We start from the raw sequence: 25653 nt of genomic DNA on the forward strand, positions 1-25653 counted from the left end.
GAGTTTGATGAAAGGATTTTCAAAATATCGTATTATTAAGAAGAATTACGTTAGTCTTATAGTGGTACTAATAAGTAATGCCTTCTACCTCTTGACCATTTTAGAACATTGTTTTTCAGCTTGAAAACTCCCCCCAAATATTAAACAAGCAGCTAATGGAAACATAGAGTTTTAGGTCATGTTGAATGTTTCGGAGCCATTTTAAAAATCTTTTAACATTTTATTTAAGAAGCCATGATCATTACCAAACAAAGGGTATTTTTACGAATGTACACATTATTCTTGACGTGTACAAGCACGATTACTCTTTAGCAGTTAACAGTTACGAAAAAATACAAGTCTTAATTAATTATACTCAATATCCTCTACTTTTTGGTTCAGTCTTTAAATTTATTTTATCCCAATAAGGCGTTAAACCTCTACTGCTGAATGTAAAATTTCTTAATAAAAGTTTTCGGAGATACTCTGGCATGTTGCTTTTCTAAACGTCTCGTTTTCAGACTCCAGAACTGAAATCTGTCTCATGATGAACGGGCGCCACCTGCTGAGCTGTGGGCTAACTGTTCCGAAAAACTACTCTCCAGCTAACATAGTTATAAAATGAATAGTCCATAAATAAATTGTTTTTAAAACAACTTTCTCAACATGTATTTTCATTTTCTTTTTCTTTTAAGTTATCAACCCTCAATCTAGCTGGGAGACCATCTTTTCTGCACGATTATGGCACTTTACTTGACTCAAGAAATTGAGTTGAGTAGAAGGCATGAGGAGATGTATGTACTGTATCATACTTCCCGTTATTATGGTTTCGTTTTTGGTGTCTATATATGTTTTGATGAGTTTTCTTTAATTATTGTTTAAAACAATAACTTTGTACTTGAATGTTATCACCCATAATGTGTGCAATGGATCCTGAGTTACAGAGCTGCAGCAAAAACACAGTAAAAGCACAGCAGATGTTGCTCATGTTATGACTGTGATGTGTTTGGATGTGCCAGTTTGAGCAGGAGGGCAGCTCTGCTTCAGCAGATGGAAGATCGATATGAGAAGCAAAAGAGGAAGAAGCAGGCCTATGTAGTGTTGTCAGATGGTGCCCGTGAGAGAAATGCTAAAATTCTCAAGGTAATTTTGTCCTCCAGTGCAGTTTACAATTCAATAAGTATACTCAGAAGCAAAAGAGAAATCACAAAGGCTTGCCTTCATTAGAGTGCACTGGGCCAGAGAGAAGCATGACTCCTGCAATTTGTCCAGTTAGGGTCAGATAAAGACAATGAGCAATGAATGTACATTAAAAATGTCATAAATGTGCTTCATATTTTAAATGATGACAGATAATCCTAGAACACTTAAGCAAAGTTGTGAAGGTTAAACAGAAATTTAATCAATCATTTATTACAGAAAATTAGACTAAAAAATAGTGGTTGTTTGTTTCTGCAACTGAGCACCATTTGATCTTCAGCGTCTTTATTCTCTAGAGTGCCCTGATGTCTCTCTTCCAGCTTTAATGTTCCTTAAGAGGTTACTAAAAATATATATATATAGTATGGAAGCAAGGCCTTTGATAAAGTGGCTGGAAAGTTTTTTGTGAGTTGTTGATGAGATGTGGACATTAGTTCTGTTTTCCTTTGCTGCGGATTTTCCTTTGATAAATATTCATCAAACCATTCTTGTATAAGATAGAGAGCTTGATTAACTGGATGGTCCTCCCTGCTTGAAATCTCTTTTTTAATTTGCCCCTCTTTGTTCTCTTGTTCTCATGTGAGCTCTCATTCCTTGTGTTCTGTTTTATATTTGATGTCTTATCTTGTTAGTTTATTTTTAAAAAATTAAGATAAATTCTATTAAAATGCTCATTATGCCCATTACAATAACTACAGTAAGCAGTTTTATCTTTAACTTTTAGTAGTTTGTTTTATATAGTTCTTGCATTCATGTAATTAGTCACATTTAAGGGATATTATTCACACCATTCGTTTATTGCGAATTAGCTGGAAAAATCTTATCTTTCAACCAGGCTTGCTTAACTATAAATATATCAAATTTACTTTTTAAGGATTTGCAGGCATTGGAAGACAGATTAAGTGCAAGACCACTCCCACACCCTGACATTGTAAACCTGGAGGTAATCTTTTGCTGAGTATAGTAGTATATTATCTATATCTATTATGTGCAAAGTGTAAATGTTTACAGTAACAGAAAATTATTTAATGCTGTTATTTATTGGTTTGATTTGAAATAATTGTATTTTTTGTCTAAAGTATTTCTAAGTTTATAGGTCTGAATTTCAGATGCACTTGAGATTTAATTTCTGATAAGTACATTTGTCTTTGAAATGGTAAAAGCTAGCACGAGCTGCAGGTTGAAGGTTACGGCAGAAAACACAGGAAGTTGTTTCTGATCTCTCACATTGAGATCATAGGTGTGCCAATTAACAACATGTAGCATTTGTTACACAGTACAAATCCCATTAAAGCCTTCTACACATGGGTTTTATTCATTCACATATTAAAATTCATTATTGACATCAATAATCTCTGTGCTATATGTAGTAAAGATACATGGCATTCTCCATGAATATACTGTATGGGGAGCTAAGCTTTAGAAATGTAGACTCATTGCACTGAAAAATCTATTTTAAAATCTATATAGTTATTAAAGGACAAAACAAGTTTAGTTGATTAACATACTAAATCCTGTATTGTTTTGTCTTGGGACAGACACAATATTGGACATCGGTGGAAGAGAAGGTTCCAGAATGGGAGCAGTTTCTTTTAGGGAAAGTGCATTCTTTTCCAAGTGCTCGGATTCATGCTGTTGGGAAAACAAAAGCGGAAAGGTACATTTCATGAGGATTGAAAAAACATTTTGAGCAATTAACCTAATTCTGTATGTGCATCCTGATCGTGTGCAACCTAGACGACAGAACAGCAAAACACAAGCATTTTAAGCATTACAGTATCGCCCGATTGCCATATTTTCTTTATTAGTACTGTTCATAAATATGAAAACCATAATGTGTGTAGGTGTTTCATTTAGTGCATACGTTATGTTCAGTTAATCATTTTATTTGCATGACTAATGTGTTATTAAGCCTATTCCAACAGGTGGGCCCCAGTGTATAACAGAAACTAACTTCACTCAGTAGCCTGAATGCTATATAAATATATAGAATACATACAGTGTATATATAGAATACTATGTGAATGTTACAATTTCTAGACATTGCAAAGATGAATTTTTAACATATGCATTGAACATCATGGAGATTAAGCATGAGTAGTTTTACAGATTGGTTGAAAACTGTGCATTATTTAAGATGCCATTTATTAATATCTGCATTGAAACCTTTTTTAAAGTGATGTTTTGCTGAATGGATAGTACACATAAAGTGCATCTGTTGTGTTTTTGGTTTGTTAGAACTGCTCATGTGTGCTTCATTTCTGTTCAATATTATTGGCAGCTTTTGTCTTTCCTCTTTAAAAGAGGTGTTTAAAGTTAATTATTAGCAAATCAATCTTAAATCTGTCAGTCATGCTCTTTGCTCACATTTGCTTAGGTCCTCAAGTTAATCCTTTATTCCTCACTTGCGGACTGTGTGTCTGAATGTAGAATAAAGCAGCTGCTTAGAAATGAGAAAATAGCTTGAGTCTATACAGGCTGACCCTCCAATAGAGGAGAACTGAACCCACTCCCCATGTATGTACTGTATACGGGACAACACAAGCTGAAGAAACATATGCCAAGATGTCTTTTAAAAGAAATAGCGGAAATCCACCATTCATTTTCATGGTGAAAAAAGAGAAACGCATATCTTTGTCTGAGACCTTCATGGCTCCTGAGTAAAACTCATCATGGTCATCAACCCCACCATTTCAGCTTTCCTACCTGGCTACTCACACAGTATATACAATTGCAGCTAAGATCTCTCAGGTGGTAAAGTTACACAATTCTGACTACAAGAAGTTAAAATACTCGTCTTGCAGAAGAGCCATTTTGTTAAGAGAACACTATGATTTCACTGTTTCTCCTTATTTGGATTTCCAATGTCAACATGATTATCTACAGCCAGAATATCTACAATTTATAAGATTAACAAGACAGAAAAGATTGATAAATTACAGTTTGAAAACCTGGTACATAATTCATTTTTTAGTTTCATGCATTTCCTGATATAATTCATTTTGACATAAATCAATAAGGATCGGAAAGTGTTTTTCATACTGTAAATGTGTGCCTTCCATGGTATGACCAGGTTCCAAAGGGAAGAGTATAATGTAATGCTTGTGGATTATAGATTGCTTGATTTCTGAATTGAAATTTGCAATTGAAAGAGATCCTCATCAATACAGAATGTGTGGATTCATTTTTTGCTAAAAAGTAAATATACACAAATAAAGAATTTTTAAGATGGTGGCCAATGAATGTTGAACTTTTCACCAAACTATGCCATAAGGAGTGTGTGCATGTGATTACTATACATACTGCATATACAGATACACTGGTAAGCAAGAATGCACATCCAGATTAATTGCTTCAAAAGGAAAAAGTTTAGTGTTCCTAAAACTGTTTCTGAAAAGTTTAGTGTAAACCATCTGTTTATATAACACATGCTGGAACGATGTCATTGGAAACATAAGAGTTAAAAGAGATGGAAAAAAAGCTAAATACAGCTTTTTTGCCTCCCTGTCTTTAAACGCCTTTCACTAGACCACCCACTGTTAGAAACTTTCTTTGTCTGCTTTAATGTACACTAGAGATTTACTTCCCCATAATATGAGTTAAAATATTCACATGCTGAGACAGTTCTCATTTGGCAAGATAAATCATTTCCTGCAATATTTCTAGTTGTGCCACAATAGCTTCTATAAGCCACAGATTTTTGGCTTTATTGTATCAGTTTATCAAGACCATTTGTAAGACCATGCTTTATGTTTTCCTAGGTCTATTTGACTTATTTGAATTGAATGCATGTGTAACAGTCTTTCTGAATACTGGGCATCAGTAATTGTAGTGTAAATTGTTTCCTATAGTGGCAGCCAGGAGCATCCGCCTTATGGCAAGAATATCATTGTTAGATGTATTTGTAGTTTTGGGCAAATAGATTACAATTTTTAAATTGACATTTGAAAATAGGTTGCTTAGTTTTACAGAGAAGTTTGCCATATGTGTAACTTACAGCCATAATTCAGTAAATTGCAGAACTGGGATTTCTGTACTGTTTTAGTAGCAGTTTACCATACTATAAAAGCAGTTCAAAAGAAAGATATAGTCTGTTTTTTTCCAGTTATAGAAAGTATTTCAGCACAAAAGAAAAATCCCTTTATCTTCCAAAGAATGAATCTCCATTGTCCTGTAATGTGTATGTACAGTATACTGTATATGCATACAGTACAATTGAAAAGGTCTACTGATTTACATAACAATAATGCACAGGAGAACAGTAATTATTTAGAGAAAAGAGATTAAGTTGTACTAACTTATCAATATGATCAGTACCAAGACTAAAATTAAGATTTGTAAAAACTCATTGTGGTTGTTTTATAAATCTATTAAAACAAATGTGGTTTAATGTTTCATAGACGCTCACTGCACCGTAAGTTCATATTTTGTTCAGTCTGTTTAATGAGACAGTATATTCAACCTGTTGAAAACATACTTCCCATTTTCAAGTGAGTCTTGGTCTTCTTGTTAATGATAAAAAATGTTACTTCAGTTTGTGAACTTGCAGCTTTGATCTAGAAAAAAATGTCAAAACTGTTCCAACATCAGGTGTGATGTGTTAGGGATTCATTGAGTTGGTATGAATAAAGACTAAATTAATTTTGTGCATAGTGTTACACTTCTGGTGAATGTTGTTGTTTCCTTTCTTTTGAATATAGTTCATAGATGCCAGTTGTTTTTTTTTATTCATTCTACTCTCCTACCAATAATCCTTGTGTGGGGACTGTAGTGATTAAGAGAGCAAGGCATGGGCTTTCATTAGATCTGCTTATTTACTCTCATTGCTTCAACAACAGAGCTATGGCATAGGATGGAGAACTCGAGCAGCTCGCACTGATAAGACATCTTCTGTCAGATACATGGGTTACAAGCAGATGACTTGCTGGTGTGAAGGATGAAGGCTTCATGTTGGAGATTTCTGGGACATCAGCAGTGAAGACATTGAAGTGTGCATGGATCTGTCTGATCCAGACAAAGACTGATCCATGTAGGATTCTGCTTTAGGGGTCTGGTCCATGAGGTTTTTTTATTAACTGATGATTTCTCTTGTCACGTGCTTGAAAGTGGTTATGCGAATTTAGAAGCAATCTAAACTGCACTGTTGTTGTTGTCCGAGAGCAACACTTCAGGTACTAGATTGAGGAAAGGTCAATGAACATGCAAAACACTTTAATTTGATCTTATTTGCTTTGATGTAGTCTGGCTGCCATTACCTCTTTTTTTTTGTTGTTCTTCTTTCTAAAGCTAGCGTGTGCTTTGGGTACTGCCTGCTCAATCTGTGGCTCTGTTCTATATTAGCCATTCTATGAGTTTGAGGGAACCAGCTGGAGTGAGATGGGAATGGTAACTCTTCAGGGTCTTTATTTGAGTTGTGTGATTTCAGTATAGTGACATCATTATGTGTCCTCTATGGGCAAGGGATGTTTAGGCAGTGTAAGATGGAGTTCCTCAACCAGCTTCGGAGTAGAATATATACATGTATGAACTGCTCAGTGGTTATATTGTTGGTGTATGGCTGCTGTCCAGTACTGTATAAAACATTGTTTTCAGTCTTCCGTGATAGGCCTAAATCAGCAGACAGTGAGTTCTTGCCTCCTTAGATTTGGCATTGACCAGGCAAGAGAAGGCTCTGCTAAGGTATATACAGTATATTTTCCAATATTGATTAGTTAATTTGAAATCCCAGACAAAACAAAACGGGGCTCGTGCTTTACCAGCTTCCCTGTGAGGCAGCTGATTGTCTTCCTGTCTTTCCTGCTTGAGAAGGTGAAATTAATTATTTTTACTGTTTCTTGTTGTCTTGTTTTCCAGCCATTCTTTTGCCCAGAGTGTTGGTGCTTTGTGGAAGGTTCCACTTTTTAGCTGCAATCAATAGAGTTGAGGCAAAAATTAGGATGGCTTTTGAAGAGGACTGGTCTGTGGTGGGAATAGGAGAAGTGTTGCCATTTCGACCAGGTCAGATGGGTTGAAATATTCTAGTGGCTTCAATGCAAGTTTGCTGGCTGTCAGATGTCATCAAGTTAGGCCAGGTCTAGTTGTGATGCCCTGTTATGAGTGTTTCCCATTTTGTTGTGGAGTAGCTGTAGTCCTAGTCATTGTATGTCTTTATCAGATGGGAACATGGCTCTCCCTGCATAGACCTGTGTAGGAGAGTTAATGTAGTTGCTTTTCCATTTTGAAGGCTTCCTGTAAATACCTTTTGAAGCCTAAAATGTGAAACCTGGAGTAATTTCTCTCCTGAATAAGTCATATTCAAGACCTTCTTAGATCAGGAACACAAGCACATTGGTGGCGTGTAGAAATACTTCCTTCTTTGTGGGAGTGAAACCCTCAGTGTTCTGCTCAAGGATTCTGGGGACTGTTTGTGTCTGGGTTACACAGGTGCTTGCTCTTGTGGGTAGCTCAAAAAGCCAGAGTTGCAACTACTCAGCCAGCTATTAAGTGTTACCATGGAGGACATCAGTCCTACAGTCATCTGCAGCTAGTGACACATCATAGCTTCAAACCAGAAAACATAGTCCCACATATTCCAAATTTATTTTAACAAGCTGTTTATTTTTGCAATAGAAAGAACTTTTGAATGAATGTGGGTTTTGACTTCTGCTGGTTTATCCTGTCTTGTGCTTGCCATTGCATGGCTCAACAGAAATGCTTAGGCACATTTGGCTGGATGAGGCTGAGCCTTCCTCACACAAGAGGACTTTGCTGCCTTGTCATAATTCAAGTTGTCTGTTCATGGAAGCATTAGTCATATTAAAGGGGAATTCAGGAAGAAATTCTAAAGGAAATGATTGTTGTATATTTCCTCTTAGGTTACGATGTTGTTTAGCAAGAAATTGTCATTTAATATGGACAATTAGAATGTATTCTTCAAATGTGTATGTTTGTCTGAAATGTGCCAGAATGTGAAAAATATTATTGCTTCTCCCAGCCATATTTATGTCATTTTTCTATGGAATTGTTTTTTAATGTTGCATTTAGTTTAGAAATAACAGTTCAATCCCCCCCCCCCCCCTTCTTTGCATGTTGTCAGTCTTTCATTTTTAAAATATGTGCTACATTTCTTGTATTATATCTGCTTTCTTTTGTAATGTTTACTTTACCTTAAGTGTAGAGTCTGAAACATAGATATTTGTGTTAAAAAAACTATTGCTATACTGGGAGTTCTGCACTCATATTGCAATCAGTGCTTTCTGATGCTATGTCTTGGCTTGCAGGACATGCCAAAAGCATCAAGGGACTTGGAACTGCAGAGTTGTGAATAATCTGCAATGTGTTGATTATATCTGAATTAGTACATAATTAAAACATAGATATTTTAGTTTTAATGAAAGTAGCTTCTGATCATGTTTCTTCAGGATCAACAGCAAAACACAAATGAGAACACAAGTGGTAATTATGGGGAACCAAACTGAAGACTGAAAAGAGGGGGCGGTTTCTTACACAAAGCGTTGTAGGAGTTAAGAACAACGAGCTATAGTAAGTGTTGTTAAAGTTGATGATCAAGGCTTCCTTTAAAGAATGGCTTAATTGAATGCCTTGTATTACTAAGCTACTAAGCAACCCAATGATTTAAATGGCTCAAATGGCTTGTTTGTGCCCTTTAGTAAGGAGGTTTATAGCCTTTTAAAAAAAGATGGCCATAATTGAATTGAACACCCCTGTATTTAATATCAGTGTACAGAAGTAAGAGTATTAAACTGATTTTATAATTCACAAAGGAAACCTACATTAAGGAGCCTTCGAATGTATAGCAGTGTTGAATAGGATGCTTTAAAGTTATTTCTGATTTAATACACTTTTAACAATGATCGGATCCCATTTGCTTTGAAAGATTAGTGCTGGGAAGATTTGACCACCAGAGGGCAATAGTAGCCTAATTCTTACTTGCCTAAGAAGCTTTCCTGAAGTAGCTGTCGTTCTCTACTGAAGACTGTTTTGTTTTCATAATTTGTGTTTCTAATTGTTGAAACTATTCAGATTTGAGAATAGCAGATGCTTCAAATATTTATTTTAATGTACAGTACTTATTTGGATAAAGCCATAAGTGAATTGATTTTCTCATATTTACAAATTGGAGAAAGGCAATAGCTTTTATATGATTACATTCCATATCGTTTTCTTTTCAAGATATTTTCATTAATTTTGGAGTCTAAGATACCCAAAGGCAGAGTCTTTACCACCTCCGTGCTTTGTCATCGGCAGCTGAAGGAATCTGGTTGCCATCATTAGACCCAACAGCTTTCTTAATGCTAGACATGTAGAATTTATGCCCTTGAACTAAGAAGAATTAAAACATAATTCATATTCTGTCTTGTATGACCTAATTTTATTACCATAAAATCAGTCATCATGCATTGTTTGTCTTTTTGACTAGCCTAGAGACCACTTTGGATATCTTTACTGAAATACTTTAAAGCTACATGGTCCCCACTAATGTACTGAGTGCCCCATTCAGAAAACAGCAGTTATAAACAGCACAGTAAAACTGTAAAGTTCTAGATGCATTATTATCCTTAATAATAAGTCTCTGTTAATTATCAGTGCAGACCACTAACATGTTCCTTTTTATTTTTAACATTAGAAGTTTGTTTTTTCCTTTTCCCAGAAAGCACAGAACGACTGCTGTTCAAGTATGTTGCAGAAGAACTTGGAATTTTGTATTACATGGAGTTAGCTGTGTTTTCTTTGCAGTCAGACATTAAATTAATAAGCATAATTATTTAATTGATTTATTCCATATCAAAAGGTTTTTTCCAGCATTGCATGATGTTGCTTTTATTTAAAAATTCTAAAATGATTTAAGTGGGCATCTTTCAGAACAGGTTTGAGTGGGTAGCTGCTTCGGTGCGCAGGCCGCAAAATCTTTCAGAATAGTCACATTTCTTTGAGTTCACTGTTAATTTTGGGACATACTGTACTGTATGTGTAATTCTATATGGCAGATTAAACAAAGGAAACAAGTTACCGCTGAGCACTTTCACTGCTTCTGCCAGTCATACAATAACATTATTTATACCTTCTTGTCAACATGAGACATACTGTACCATCCTTGATATTCTAATTGCAACTATCATAATGCATTATTTTCCATGACTTGGAAATTTGACAAATGGTATCATCCGGACAATTGAGGTTCAAGACTGAATGCTTGGCAGCTGCCTGTGTTACTCAGCTGGGCCAGCTTATACCCTGAAGGTCATGTACTAGTCAAGAGGCTGTGATGAATTATCTAAAGGGTTTTGAAGAGCAAGGTCTGGAGTCCTTCCAAATGACTAGCTTTACATTATGTATTCTAATACAGAATGCCCTGGAGTGCATTTGCCAGAGATACCACAGATACATTGTGCTGGTGACTGGGACTGAATCATGTTATTGGTGCCAGGAACGATGAGTTCTTCATGATGTTCATTATCTTCCAAACACCTGGTCTTAACAAGGATTATTCGTTGAAAAGAAGTCAAAGTATGGTTTTCCTGGGCACTTACAACGAATTTACTCTCCTGTTACAGCTGTCCACTGAAGATGTTGAAAGTTTAGGAAAACATAATGGGCTAAGAAGCTTGGCAGGATGGGTATTTGCAAGAAAACAAGCAGCAAAGAATGCTGCTTGTTTTTAACCTCATCCTGATTGAGAGATAATGCACAGAGAAGATGAATTTGGAAAAATGCTAAACCAGACAATTTTCTTCAAGTTTCAAATCCATAAAGTGCCTCTGAAATGAGTTTAAGTTTGGCATATGGGCAGTCTGGAAATTTAGTTTTTTGTGATCCCCATGTTTGCATGTACAGGAGATGCTTAAATATAATGCTGCTTCTTAGGGGTAATTGGGATCCTCATGCTCATGTAAATATGATTGGAGTGTGTCCAAATGGCTAGTTTACATTGCATTCTAATGTAGAATTAAGTGTCTACATTAATGACTATAGTAAAGTTAGATTATTTCTATATTACTTCACTTATACTGCATGTTCCCATATTAGATTCATATGTAAACTGTTTCTTAACCTTTATTATGTTGGCTTCATTGTGCTGTAGTGGCTCATCAGAAAAACAAACTTGTTCATTGTTGTCATTGTGGAAGATCACCCATCATTTAGGCTGGTTGTTTGGGTCTTTTCAACATTAAAAAAACTAAATCTAGTGTAAAAATATGACTCAAGTCCAGGGTGGACTAATGGCTTTATTTAAGAGGAAACAAACATATATTAAAAAAAACAAAGATAAAGGATTTTAGATGAAGATACTACAGTACCTTACAAATGCAGTGGCTACCACCATCTTGGGTCTACCACCCTTAAACTAACAAACACTTATTAACAAATACACAGTTGCACAAAGACAAGCCTTTCATGCTAACAAGACAATTAACAGTTACTCAATTATATGCTTTTCAAATATAGTGGCCGTCAAACGTATTCGCCCATCTTGGACCTTTTCACATTTTGTTGTGTTACAATATGAAATCATAATGTATTTAACTAGGATTGTTTACCATTGATCAACACAAAACACTGGACCATGTTAAGTAAGACAAATTCTTCAAGTCATTCTTAATCAACCAATTATAAATATGAAACAAAAAATACCAGATTTCATAAGATTTCACCCCTCCTGTCAATACTTGGTAGAGGCACCTTTGGCAGAAATTATAAGTCTGGATAAGTCTCTACTAGCTTTGCACATCTGGACATTGCAATTTTGTGCCCATTCTTCTTTGCAAAATTACTCAAGCTCCCTCATCTTGGACAAGGATTTAAATTGTATTGAGGTCTGGACTTTAACAAGGTCAATCCAGAACAGTAACTTTTTTGTTTTTAAATCACTCCAGTGTGGTTTTAGCTTTATGCTTTGAGTCGTTGTCCTGTGGGAAGATGAATCCCATCTCTCCTGCAGACTGCAGCACGTTTTTCATGATTTCTCTGTACTTTACTGAATCCATTTTGCCTTCTATCTTCACAAGTCTTCCAGGCCCTGATGCAGCGAAGCATCCCCTGTAGCATGGTGCTGCCACTATCATGCTACATGGTAGGGATGATGTTCTCTGGATCATGTGCAGTGTTCCACTTGTGCATAAACATACTGCTTAGCTTTGAGGCCAGAAAGGTCCATTTTGGTCTCATCAGACCATAAAATCTTCTTCCACATGGTCTTGAAGTCACCCATATGCCTTCTGGCAAACTGTAGTTGAGATTTGATGTCAGTTTTTTTCAACAATGGCTTTAGTTATGCCACTCTTCAGTCTATCCCAGATTTGTAAAGCACCTAGGCAATTGTTGTCATATGCACAGCTTCTCCCATCTAAGCCATGAATGACTAATTCCTTTAGAGCTGTCACAGGTCTCTTGGTGGCCTCCCTGACTAGTTCTCACCTTTGAGGATGACCTGTCCTACCCAGATTCTCAGTTATGCCATAGTTTCTCAGTTTCTTAATATTGAATGTTACTGTGCTTAGGAGGATATTCAAAGTCTTGAAAATGTTATTATACACTTCCCCTTATTGGTGCTTTTCAATAACCCAATCTGTTCCTTTGTCTTTATGCTATAGTTGGTTTTAGTTGTACTAACCAACCGTGGGACATCTATCCCTGAGATAGATGTATTTAACCTGAACTCATGAGAAACACCACAATTGCACACTGGTGAACTACATTCAACTAATTAGGTGACTTCTAAAGACAGTTGGTTGCACCCGAGCCTATTTAGGTGTGTCATAAAAAAGGGGGCAAATACTTATCCTGTCATTTAGTTTCTGATTTATATTTATAATTATTTTAGGATGATTTGTAAAGAGATTGTTGCTTTTTATTTGACATAGTGTTAATCAATGGGAAGAAAGCTCAGTTAAATACATTATGAGTTCATATTATAATACACCACAATGTGAAAAAGTCCAAGGGCTTCTGCTAATGTTTAAAGTCAATTTGGTTGCCCCTTGTGTTCACTCCACTGTGAATTCAGCCCTCCCTTCCACTTCACTTCTGTCCACTTCAACAGCGTGCAATCCAATACACACATTTTGGATTTTTGTAAAAGTTTACCACCACTGATTGTTATGAATTTAGTACAGTTTTTACAGATTTATGCCATGGCTCCAGAATGTCATTGTCATACACATGGAAAACAAATTCTATTATTTGAATACATTAAAGAAGAGAGTTATTTCCAAATGTTTAATGTTGCAGGGAATACTGCACCTAACCCTTCTCCAATACGTAGGAGATTCTGTGCCTTTCCACTTTTCATTACTCCAAAACGCAACTTGATGCTTTTTCCTCACTGTTATTTCAGTCCAAACTTCATTGTGAAGAATTGTCAGCTGTAAATTTCATGAAAGACATTGATGTCTAGAGTAAACATTTGCTTTGTTTGCGAGGCAAGAATTGGGATATTTGTAAATAAAAATATGTACTGGTATGTTGCCTGATTTCATAAATATGATAATGAGCTTTTCCAAAATTTACGTGTAACATTCACATGTGTGGTTGTCAGTGCTGCAGCTCCAGAGCCTTAACCCAAACACCTGGAGACTCAGGGCCAGCTTTTTGTTTAACCCACCCACCTCATAGTTTTAGCAATGGATCAGCCATTGCATTAAATCAAAATCGGTGTCAAGAATTTGGTTTCTTAGAAACAATAGCTTTGAAATACACTTAAGCTTTGAGTTTGGTTTTAAAAGGTATTGAATCAGTAGCTGATTATTCTGTTTAATTGCTTGTAGTCACAGAGCTCCTATGAAAAATGAGGACTTAGTTTAATTGCAACAGTACCGGAAATCCAGCTTGTCCATATTCATTGTCTGTGGAGAGTTTTCAGGATTGCTGGCTATACAACAGAATGTAAACTTAGCTTGTTGTTAGGCTTTCACTGCTGAGTTTTCTAGGTTTGAATCCCTGTGACTTTATTGCTAGAGTACCTTGGAACTGATGGAAAGTAAAATATCCACAGTCACAATGGAATTTGCAGAAGTACTGTACACTTAAGAACATATATATTTGTAATACAATACAGTAATACATAACTATATAATACAAAACTGACAGTGTTCTATGCAAAATCATAAATACCTGTTTGGAGATATTATATTAATTCAATGGCATTTCAGAAATCCTTTACTTAAGAAAGCCATAAAAGGCAGATATAATCAGTTTTCCATATTGTAGAGACTTCTGAAATTCAATCGTTCCTTTTGAACATTAAGTTTGATAGTCAGTCTTCTAAATCTAATATAGTACTATAATTGTCACTTAAATCTAAATTGTTTAGTAATAATGAAGCACAGATAATCATTAAATTCAAAAACAGTTGTGTTCGGATAGAGGCATTATATGATTTCTCCATGCTCTGAATTTTCCAGTAGTCCCTTACAATCCCTCAAAAAGATAATTTTCTGATGAAAAATAGTCTGAGAGGCGATACCCATTATCTAGTCATTGTACACTGGAACTGGTAAATATAATTTGGGTAATGGTCAGAAATTGATTGCTTCTGTGCTGTGACTGTTGACTGGTTTGACAAATTTATTGCATCAGATACAAATGAACTCTCCTTTTGAGAGAAGGGTTGATCAGATAAAAACTTTTGCTGAACATACTGTGTCACATTTTTTTGTTTAAAACAAGGGTGTTAATTTATTTAATTCCTGTACGTTTTCAATCTAATGGACTGATCTAATGGTGAGTGGTATCATACCTGTTACTGTATAATTTTCTTTCAGCAAACCTGTTTGTATTAATCAATTTGCTTAGTTAATATTACATTTTAACAATACATTATGGACACCTGGATTGCACTGCTGCATAACCCTGGCCTTATGCTTCCAGAATAGGCTCTGGTTTGCCAGAATCATTACTAGAAATAAGATTTCTAAAAAGCCAGACATAATCCAATTATATACAATAGTTCCATTATATATAACATTATATACAATAGTTCCATCTGAGCATAGGTTTGACAGTGAATGTCTTTTAAAACGAACAATTACTTTCATTGTCTCTTCAGTCCAAAATTTAGTGTTTTAGGAGTGGTCTTTATATTGGTATCACAGATTACTTTTTGTTTTTTAAACACTAAACCTCTTAACACAAAAAAGTATTCACAGAAACATTTTCACATTTTTATCACTGTGCTTCTCATGTCATTGTAAAAAAGATCTGTTGAAACTTGGAACACAGAATGAAAACCAAATACAAGACAACCCCAACAACCAAACACTGCCTACAGAGGCAGCAGCCCCACATACAGTACTTTTGAACCTGATGTTGATAAATTGACTTGATCAATACTCATTTAACTATCTCAGTGCTCATTTAACCAACCTGCATAATATAATTTTTTATACTTGTACGGGATTTGGGAGACCAGTTCAAAAGATGAGGTACTGCCACAAGGTACAAGTTGCATAGATGACATGTGGAACTTGAAATTTGAAATAATTGCTGTATGAAAAGCTGAATTTCATTTTTCTGTAATGTTGGTCCCATTGGCTTTATGTCCCTTAGCTTTGGAGACTTGCTCTGAATGGAGATCATCATGTTGACTGACCTTGATGAAATCCCAAGGGGGCAGACCAGCCATCTCCCTCAAGAAACAAGTGACAAACCTTAAAGCCACAAGCCACCTTCTCAGCCAATGCCCTTGAGGATGCTTCAGACTGTGCATTCTTGGAATCCTTGACAATTCGCATGCATACTGTATAGACAACACGTTTTTCTCAACCTGCTTTGGAGAACTGACATGATACAAAGCTAGAACAAGAGGACCACAGAAGGATGTTTGTGGTTGTCCTCACTGTCCGATACAGACCACTGTTGATGCTAATACTAATTTTAATTCTTTCTACCACGTGTCTAGGAATTCTAATGTCACTCAAGTCAGTTCCATTTTTCTGATAGATTATTTCCTCTACTTTGACTTAGTATTTTCATGGCCTCTTAAAATTATACCTTTTATCAGTGAGTTAGTCTACTAGTACAGCATATCATTTTTATGAGATACTAATAAGGAATTTGGCAAGTATTCCACTTTAAGTTAAAAGACATTTGAATTTCAATCTGACTTAATCCCACTGTCCTTCCTTTAGTCTATGGCTGTGATCCCTGAATGAAGTAATTTTGAAACAAATTAGTGTCCACTGGATAGACTAAGTCCAATAAAAGTACCATAAAACCTTTAAAATACTAAACTTTTTTTTTAACGTTTGGGGAACACTAACAATCTAACAATATGTTATATGCAATTAGACAGTTTTTTTCTCTTTGTATATAACTAAAAAAAACAGGCTGCACTCCTCAAGCTTTGCTGAACATTATTGTATAAAGTAGCTTTCAGTCAGACATTTAAACATTACCTTTAATGTTTTAATCAAAGAGAAAATGGTATGTTATATCAGATAAACCAAATAAAAGGCAAACTGTTACATCTACCAGAAAAGTAAGACTTTTAGCAATTCAGTGTAACTGGCATACAGACATTTTTGTTATAGATTGATTGGTATGAGATTCAATTCACACTGACCAAAAACATTGTCATAGCCACCCCTGTTATTTAGCAGACATTCATCCTGCAGTAGGACTGAATACAGTTGGTCACTTTATACAGTATGCACTGTGTTTTTTAGATTATTTTTTTCTGGCAATATGTCACTGAGCAGCATTTTAGAAGCAGTCATCCAAGAAATAGATAAAAGAAAGCAATATCCTTTACAACCGTATCATAATTCCCAGCATTATCATCTGAGATTTGATACTTTGATGATTTACATTTCACCATCTTAAATCCATATTCAGCAGAAGAACCCGTGGTCTGACAGAATACAAAAATAACTGTTTAGATTGTAATTAATTAAAAAAGAAGCAGCTTTTTATTTCCCTATGTTGTGTATGCTCCACCAGATATTCACTTCATATTCCAAAAGACTGGAACAATATTATTGTAGATTGCCCTTTTAATGTTGGATATAAAGGACAGTGTACAGAACACTATACAGTATGTTGGCTGATTCCATCTTTTCAACACTATTCTCCAGGAATAGATCCAAGGAGTTCGCCTGATGCTCATTAACTTCCCCTCGGCATTTTACAATGCGCCTTGTGAGTTCTTTGTGCCAAGAACTAACGCTTCTTCTAACAAGTAATACAACTCGCTTTTTCTACTCCAGCAGGGAGATAAATTGCTTTCCAAAATGATCGTGAGGGACGGTTTAATTAGAATTTCATTTGGACTAAACAGGGGAAAAGCGATGTAGTTAACATTTGGTGGACTTAATTGGGCTTTTTTTCTTCACCCCTTAAAAAAATCTGAAGCTACCCTTGTTAATCTTTCATTTATAATCAATTGAGTTGACTAAACAAAAGTCTAGGTCTTCCTTTCTTCCTGTCTCAGACAATCCTTTGTTGCCTTTAAATGCCCTGTTCTTGAGTGATCCTGGTCGTGTAGATATACTCGATTGTTGACAGTTCATTACTGCGCTTTTGTCCATGAAATCTTTCTCGCTGCGTTTTACATGTGCAAGCCATAATGAGCTCCGTTGTCAATTAACATGTTTCTAGGAGCAAAGCTGGTTGCTCAGATGTTTAAGAGGTAAGTGCAGAGAAAAGGGCAACGCGGCTGCCTTTAGGTTGTTTACTTCCCAGCGTTCGTATTCAGTGTTGGACAAGACTAGCACCTCTGCGTACTACAGCGCTTTCTCTGGTCTCGAAACCAGTTCACCCTTGTGAAATCCTATATACTTGTACCTCTCCTAGAAACTAAATTAAAACTAGTTAAAACAAAAGCAAACATGAAAGCATGTTTTTTAAACCCTACATAAATATCGGGTGATGATATTTGTACACAAAAATAATGTTAAGCAACAATATTAAAAATATTTAAAAATGTTAATCGTTTATTGGGAAATGAAAAGGCGGCTTAATTTAAGTTAAAACATGTATATACTGTACTACCACATACAATGAAACACACTGAACATCATGACTGTGACATCCTAGGTCTTGTGACTATCGGATAACTTTATTGTAATCGCGTAGTAATTGTTTAATGAGGCGTAGAAATCGTACAAGTAGCCTATCATATCTGATGTCCTTGCTTTGGCGTGCGTATGGTTATGACCTTTTGAAGTAAACGTAATCTTTCTTGAAAAAACAAAATGGTTTTGGCTTTATATTGTCTTTAAATGCTTTAATAAAATTCAATATTTAAATATTTTTCTGTTTGAGATTGTAAAAGATTAACGAAAAAATAGGGATATTTTAAGAAACATTTGCTTTTCCAGGACGAGACTTTAAAGCCGTATTACAGGTTTCTGAAACATAAACGCACGTATACGCAATAAAATAAAATACTAAACTTTGGCCATTTGGTAACGCCGAAATGGGTAGTTTAATGGACCGATATTGGTGTTGCTTTTGTCATTTTAAAAAAACAACTATACATATAGGGCACAGTAACTATATGATAATAATGGTTAATTGGAGATGTGAATAAACGTGTACCCTTATTAAGTTAAAAAATCGGAGCGTTTAGTTGACTACTGAACACGATTATACCTATGTTCACAGAGTACGCTGTAGCTGAAAAGCATCACAAATAAGCATTAGTGTCTTCAGAGATATCGCCAGGAATGGGTATTTTGTACCAATAATAAAATTATATGTAAGACAGTAGGGTATTCTTAAATTCGTCATAATATTTGTCAGTGTTTTTCCAATCAATATGTGACCACTTGTTGAAGAAAGTAATGTTAATGGCTTCTACTAATGCGTTTATTTAGTTTCGCAGTTTTAGTAACCTTCTCTGGGGCTCATATATATATATAGAAATGACTCTTTTATATTTGTATCTTTAAAAGTCGGTTTAAAGGCATTATACGATGAGCAAAACTACACTCTTCTTCTTGACATGTAACTGAAATGTCCGGAGAATTAATTAACTAATTACTTTCGTACCCGAGGGTGTGGAATTCCATAATACAGTACTTATAGCGGTTATGGGAACGGGACACCGATATAATAAACTCGATCAAAGCGTGAATCACAGGCTAAAATACATGCTAATTCTCAAACTCTCCCCTCTGCCCCGCCCAGTCTGCAACTTAGTTCAGCTTTTCGTGGTTTGTAACGTGCAATTGTAATAAACTAAGGAAAAATAAAGTGAATACTTCCAATAAAGTCAAGCTTGGTAATATTTACTCTATCGACAACACATTTAAAGTCTTTAAATGCTTCTGTATTCAGTGTAGTCAAATTAAATTTTTAAATATATATAAATTTGATTTTCCCATTTTTGCCTTCGGTTTCAAATTATTTTACTGTGTAAATTACTAAACAGTAGTATTCATCGGCACATTTCAAATGTGTTTGCCCCTTTGCCTTCAATCACATACAGTTCTTAAATATTTACATCAATTTTTGTATTATTTTGAACATGTATATGTGGGGTAGTTGTGCTGTCTTTTAACAGCACCAATATTTATGTTTTCAGATTTTTTTTTTTGGGGGGGGGGGGGGGGATTCGGGGTACAGACTCGTTAATAAAATTGTCCTGAACCTTCTGGTTCAGGTCGTTTTTTTCTCCCACAGTATTTATCCTTTAACTGGAAAAAGGTGAGCAGACCATTCAACTTATATTATTAGCCTTTTAATCATTCCCTGGGCAAGACTTGTGAGTGTTAATTGCATTGTAATTGGAAAACTAGGATTGAGCAGCACGCATTTCTCTCTGATCAGAATTTCTGTTAGTGCACTAGAATAATATTGTTCCAGGAGACGTGTGGAGAATAAATTATTCCATATTAAAGTTGGTGAAGCAGTGCAGGGTATAGTTGATGTAGCCCAAGTACTTGATTATCTATATTCCGATCAAAACAGGCTGATATGGGAAAGCGTCCTCCTGAGAGTGTTTAGCTGATTAATGTAATGGGCTTTGAAGAGTCCATGTTTTATCTGGTAATTTGTGTCATTATTCTGGAGTCAAGTGTAAAATCGCATCACCAGAATCTGGTATTTCACAAAATTGTTTAAATATACCTTAATACACTAGAAGTCAATGTAATATTAGATGTATGGTTTACTCTAATGATTCAATGGGAATTCTATTGATAGAATGATTAATGGCCGTACAGTGTTCATATTCTGCGTTCAATAAAATATGAGTGACAGTTTTCAATCGGTGCATATAACCAAAAATGTAATTACACAATTACGATCGTTTGGCGTTTAGAATACTAATTACAGACGTAAAGTTAAAAATCTATTCTACAACTGGTATTTTGAGTATTTTAGTTTTGATTAATTGAGCGTGTGATTAGAAAATACAATAACCTTGCCTTATTCGTGAGATCTACAACTTAAACGACCATTTACTGCGATCTCGAAGACAACGTAAAGCAGAGAACCTAAAAATAGGTGCATGATTGTAGATGATTTAATTTGCTGTACTGTATTTTAAACACAGAAAATGCAGTTAAAGGGTACAATAGAGTATCTTGTAGTACTTTTCACAAGGTGACTGGGGGAACGCCGTGATGCAAAGAAAAATGTTTAATTTTTCTGATAATTCTAACTGTTATTCCCTTAGTCAGGTGAAGGCTACCGAATTTATTCAAATCAGATCTTCTTTCGGATTACAACAGACGTAAAACAAAAATATTTTTATATGGAAATATTCCTGAATTATTATTAGAGATTTTAATGTTGTTTTATGTTTAAATTAAGGTTACTGAGATCTACTGTAAGTATACCCCAGAATGTTTATGAACTGCCTGGAAGATCATTGCGGACCCAACAAATCAATTCACCGAGACACATAGACATTTTGTTCTCATTAATAAAAATAAACCTAAAAAATGCATTTATAGAAAGAATTATTTCATTTAGTCTAGATCATCGAATTCTTGTTTAACGTTTGTTCTGTTTTTTGAGGAGTGAAATACGTTTAAACACTTGCTCGAATAACAATCATAGGAACCTGAAAAAACGTGACGGTTAGTAAAAAGAAGACGCGGAAAACGCAACAAGCAAGTTCGTTTTTCTAATGTAACCTATAGTCTTTTAATTATTATATGATAAAGACTGATAAAAGAAAATTTAAAAATAGCTATGAAAACGACTTTACTTTGGATCGACCATGTAGTATGAATGTCTTTAATGTTAGTATTAACGGATAATAATTAAAAAAAACATTTTACAACAAATGCTCTGTGAAGCTGTAAATAAACTTAGTATTTTATTAAGGGTTTAAGATATTTTGTGTAATATTTTCTGAAATGAATTTATAAATGGCAACATTGCCGATTTTCAAACACATCAAATTGTACATGTAACTTTAATTTATATAAAAAGAAAGCCTACAAATACTTAACAGGTCACTTTACAATACTTGTTGAGAACAAGTACTACATTACAAAACATATAAATGTTTTCGTGGTAAATCAGTTTAAATAACTTTCGGTTTTTACATTGTCAAACCGTCTACAATATTGTGCCATAAATGCAAAGTGTTAAAGATAATGTGGCATTTCAAGTATTTCCTCATAATATTTACCCAATAAACTTATATGTACAACAAATACTGCTACTGGGACAGTCCGCCTCAGAGGAGAAGAGATACGTTCAGCCTTGAACCCCTCTTGAGTGCTCGTTCGATGCAGCTATAGAAGTGCCGTTGTTGTCGTGAAGTTTTCTCATATGTTTCTTCAAATCAAAGTTCCTACAGAAGCCTTTCCCGCAAGTTGCACAAGTGAACGGTTTCTTATCGTTGTGAGTGTGCATGTGGAAAGTCAGATTGTAAATCTGGTGAAAGGCTTTGTTGCAAATTGTACACTTGTATTGTTTTTCTCCACTGTGAGTTAGTTTGTGGTTCTTGTAGTTTCCTGGAAAAAAAATAAAACACTGTAAGAGTAAAATATAACTTCAGTTAAGGCAGTGAAACAGGAATTCCCCAGGCCAACGTTTCACAATTAAGTCACTTTAGACAAAGGGGTTTCATCCCTGAGCCTTCATTAACCAACATTTTGCATGTGGGAGTCAAGAAGTTGTCAAACTTTGTCAAAATCAAATACAACAGCCTGAACTTGTCAGGTTATAAATTAGGAAGAGGTCTGTTTTGTGACCCATAGCGAATTTAGAATCTTGTAGGAAAAGTTAGTTAGTGTAAAATGACATATCCTATTTCGAAGGAGCTGATGTTGGCTGTCAGGATATGGATTGAATTGTTTGTACTTTTGTTAAAAATTATAGTGGATTTATTAAAGTGGGTATTCTAGATTTCTTTTTAATGAAAGAAACATTGATAATCAAAGCATTTTCTCTAGTAATGTGATTGATATCTTCTTCGATAAGCCAGTAAACGTAAAATGTGGATATAACGTATAATGACGTACAATAAATGAATGTGAGAGATATTTATAATTATCAATTTTATGGCAGCAGAAAGAGAGATTATCAATGTATTTAGAGATCTAACATGTTAATTATAAATGCAATATTAAATTTAATATTTCAAATTTTAAAATATGCAAAGTATTTTATGATTGGGGAAAAACGTGAGTACAGCCCTTACCTTTCTGATGAAAACCTTTCCCACAAAACTCGCAAACGAAAGGTTTATATCCAGCATGTATCCGTATGTGGGTATTTAACGTAGAACTTCGGTTAAAGGCTTTTCCACACTGATTACATTTGTGAGGTTTTTCCTAGTAACAACAACAGACACAGTGGTTTTTAATCAAGTCACTGTTGTAATAACAGTTGTTTTACATACGTTCTGAAAAGACGGCCCTTACCTGTGTGTGTATGATTTTGTGTCGACACAACGTGCTGGCTTGACGAAAACCCTTCCCACAGACTTTACACACGAAGGGCCTGGCTCCCGTGTGCACCGGCATATGACGGGTTAAATTATAATGCGCATTGAACACCTGCAAAAGAGGATTGGCAGTTTGAATATGTTAATTTTGTTTCTTTTCATTTAAGCTTTTCATATTAGATAAATAATAACGCTTACGGTATGATTTCATTTCAAACGAATTTAGCTAAATCTTTTTAAATGTTTTATGCAGTTTTATTAGATTTGCTTTTCAATTTCCCCACTAAACTTTAATGTTAGTTGCTAATGTGCGTTCAAGTTTTTAACTAGTGCAGTGATTGTCTTTAACGAATAAATGTTTTTTTAATTTACCTTTCCGCAGACTTCGCAAGTGAAATTTTTAGGTTTCCCATCTGAGGAATTGTTGCTGAGTTTACTGTGCGCTTTTACTCCGTTTTTTTCCGAAGTCAAGCCGTGATTTTCCTTCACTATTTGGTCCAGTTGTCCAGGGAGGTGTTCTTTGTGTGGGTATTGCGGTGTGGGAAACTTCTCCGCCGCCGAGCTCGCAAGTTTGGCGTTTTCCAGCAGAATTAATTTCTGATGCGCGGTGAGCGAAGTTTGTGACGGCGAATTTACTATGCTGGAAGAGAAAAAATGTCCGCTTAGGAGATCCGACGGGTGATACGAAGAATCCAAATAGTTAAAATAATAGAGAGACCCGTTGGCTGGCATTGCCAGTGTTTGATGAATTACTTGAGGTTTGATCACCCTGGCGCTTGGCAATAAGGAATGCATAAAACCCGAGTCTGTTTTGCAGCACATACCACAGTTAGATTTGCACATGGCGGCCGAACTGCAGATTGTCCCTCTGAAGTTAGCTTTCCAAAATTCGGAATAGTTCATTAACGCCTTGGCTTGCAGGTCGTAGCTTAAAGGCTGAATAGGGATCATGCAAGGTATAGGTGAGCACAAACTGACCATCTTTCTGCCTTCTGAGAGATCAGCTCCATGCTGTTCGTCTAAGGAGCTTTTTGGTTCCGAAGTCTTTGACATAATTCTTTCAATAGAGAAGGCCAGCGCCTTTGGGGCAACGGAGGCTCCATTCCTGGTCTCGTGTCTCGGGCAGGACATCACTGTTTCTAAAGGAAGAGAACTCGCCATTCTTGAAGAACTTGGTGTGAGCAGCCGCCGACTACCCGCTCTGTCCTCCCCTCCTGCATTCCAGAAAAGCCAGGACACACATCAGTTTAATAAGCACCTTGGTTCTTACAGTGTCACCCATTCACATTCAAATGGACATCCCCCGAACAATGGCACCGAGGGGTACCAGATTAATGCTCATTAACTAGTACACACAAAAATTAACAAGACATTATAGAGCTTGTTAGAAAAAAAACACTCAAGTTCATTGGTATTCGCTACTTTTGAATCGAAAATCTGATCTCAAAACTTGTAGAAGAATCGATGTTTAGTAGTTTACCTTTTCTAAAGCGAAGACAGATGGATTCAAGTATTGCTGCGTGGCTATACTGTCACATTTTGATACCACACATCCTCGTCAGCGAGAGATCACTGTCTCCTGCATTTAGCTGACATCATACGTAGTCACTTCTATCAGGGTGACAAGGAAACGCCACCACCAGCCTTATTTCAACTCCCACCACCCATTTATACATACCCACGGGGGTGGTGTACATCACTTATTACAGATTATTATTTATATTATGCCCTACAAGTCTCTTTCCTTTTCATCAGCTCTGTGTTCCCCAACGATTTTCCCTAAACCGGATCGCGATATTTATAATTTTAATATCGAGAACTGAAATTTGAACATTTCTAATATTTTTAACTTTTACTCTATTGATCCAAAGCTCTTACCTGGACATAAATTAGATGAAAGGCGCTGCTTTTTCTTTAATACTGTATTAAACTGTACTTAACTGCAGGCTTAGATTGTGGTGATAATGATGATAATAATGTTGTTTTTTTGTGCTCGAATATCCTTTTGTCAATGTATTCAAGGACAAAATAGATTTTTAATTGGAATAAGAAAATAATTTCTTAATATGAGAGGTAATTCATCATATAAAGGACATAATTTGACAGTTTCAAGTTTAAACCAGCAGATCGATTACGTAAATGAAGTATATAAAAATAATATTCCTTGAAAGCTAAATAAAATGTTTTTTAACTAAATCAGGATATTTCTGAATGGCTGAGAGACATCTAACTTGGATTTATGAAATAAAACGTCATGCAGTATTCAGAGATTTTTAAACCTTGGTAACAATAAGGATTTTGGATCCTCCTTAGTTTGACTGGTTCCAATTTTCATTGCGAGCCCCTAATCCCTGGGGATGAAAATAGCTTTTCCATCCTGGTTTATACTTGCTATTTGTATAATTGAGAAGGTCCAATTTCCACCTGTTTAAGGAGCAGATTGCAAGAGCAGAGCCTCCCTCGGATCCTATTAAACGTTTTTCCTCCTCCACCTATTCAGGAGAACCAATTTTCCAGAGCGATTCATGGAGCTGAGCTCTGAAAAAAGCAGCTCTTTCACTTTTAGCCACTAAAGCACTGCGTGGAACCTGGTTTTGTGTTTTTCTTAAATAAAGAGACGGATTAAA

At 35.5% G+C, this 25653-nt stretch overlaps 2 protein-coding genes across 9 annotated transcripts in view; one reads left to right on the top strand and one right to left on the bottom strand.

Annotated features, from left to right (window-relative positions):
- The window catches only part of cep15 (centrosomal protein 15), a 54579-nt gene that overhangs the window by 298 nt on the left and 28628 nt on the right, over positions 1-25653 (top strand). Inside the window, exons 2-7 of one of the 7 annotated variants that reach the window (XR_015939613.1) lie at positions 675-773; positions 999-1122; positions 2054-2122; positions 2718-2836; positions 8580-8700; positions 9830-10188. Coding sequence is in view for 6 of the 7 variants with exons in the window: in XM_088636214.1 (XP_088492340.1) it covers positions 721-773; positions 999-1122; positions 2054-2122; positions 2718-2836; positions 8580-8643 (429 nt within the window). In the remaining variant the exon portion in view is untranslated. The other 6 variants (XM_088636214.1, XM_088636215.1, XM_088636217.1 and 3 more) reach the window with 6 other exon arrangements.
- On the bottom strand, positions 21433-24672 carry fezf2 (FEZ family zinc finger 2). Of its 2 annotated transcripts, XM_088636182.1 has the most exons (5): positions 24507-24672; positions 23399-24240; positions 23004-23138; positions 22781-22913; positions 21433-22091 (listed from the first exon to the last, which is right to left on the bottom strand). In XM_088636182.1, the coding sequence occupies exons 2-5, from the start codon at positions 24185-24187 to the stop codon at positions 21832-21834; spliced, it is 1317 nt and encodes a 438-aa protein (XP_088492308.1). In that variant the 5' UTR covers positions 24188-24240; positions 24507-24672; the 3' UTR covers positions 21433-21831. The 2 variants fall into 2 exon arrangements, with proteins under 2 accessions (XP_088492308.1, XP_088492307.1); XM_088636181.1 differs by having other exon boundaries at positions 23399-24672.

The sequence above is a fragment of the Lepisosteus platostomus genome, chromosome 6 (genome assembly GCF_059453375.1).
Source record: "Lepisosteus platostomus isolate fLepPlt1 chromosome 6, fLepPlt1.hap1, whole genome shotgun sequence".
NCBI classification, from domain to species: Eukaryota; Metazoa; Chordata; class Actinopteri; order Semionotiformes; family Lepisosteidae; genus Lepisosteus; species Lepisosteus platostomus.

What these genes read in the sequence shown, in the direction of transcription:
- fezf2 (XM_088636182.1), bottom strand. Translation starts at nt 24,187, where the DNA reads ATGGCGAGTTCTCTTCCTTTAGAAACAGTGATGTCCTGCCCGAGACAC. An exon ending in ACAAAATCATACACACACAG is followed by an intron (nt 22,914 to 23,003) that starts GTAAGGGCCGTC and finishes TGTTGTTACTAG; the next exon opens with GAAAAACCTCACAAATGTAA. An exon ending in GAAAGGTTTTCATCAGAAAG is followed by an intron (nt 22,092 to 22,780) that starts GTAAGGGCTGTA and finishes TTTTTTTTCCAG; the next exon opens with GAAACTACAAGAACCACAAA.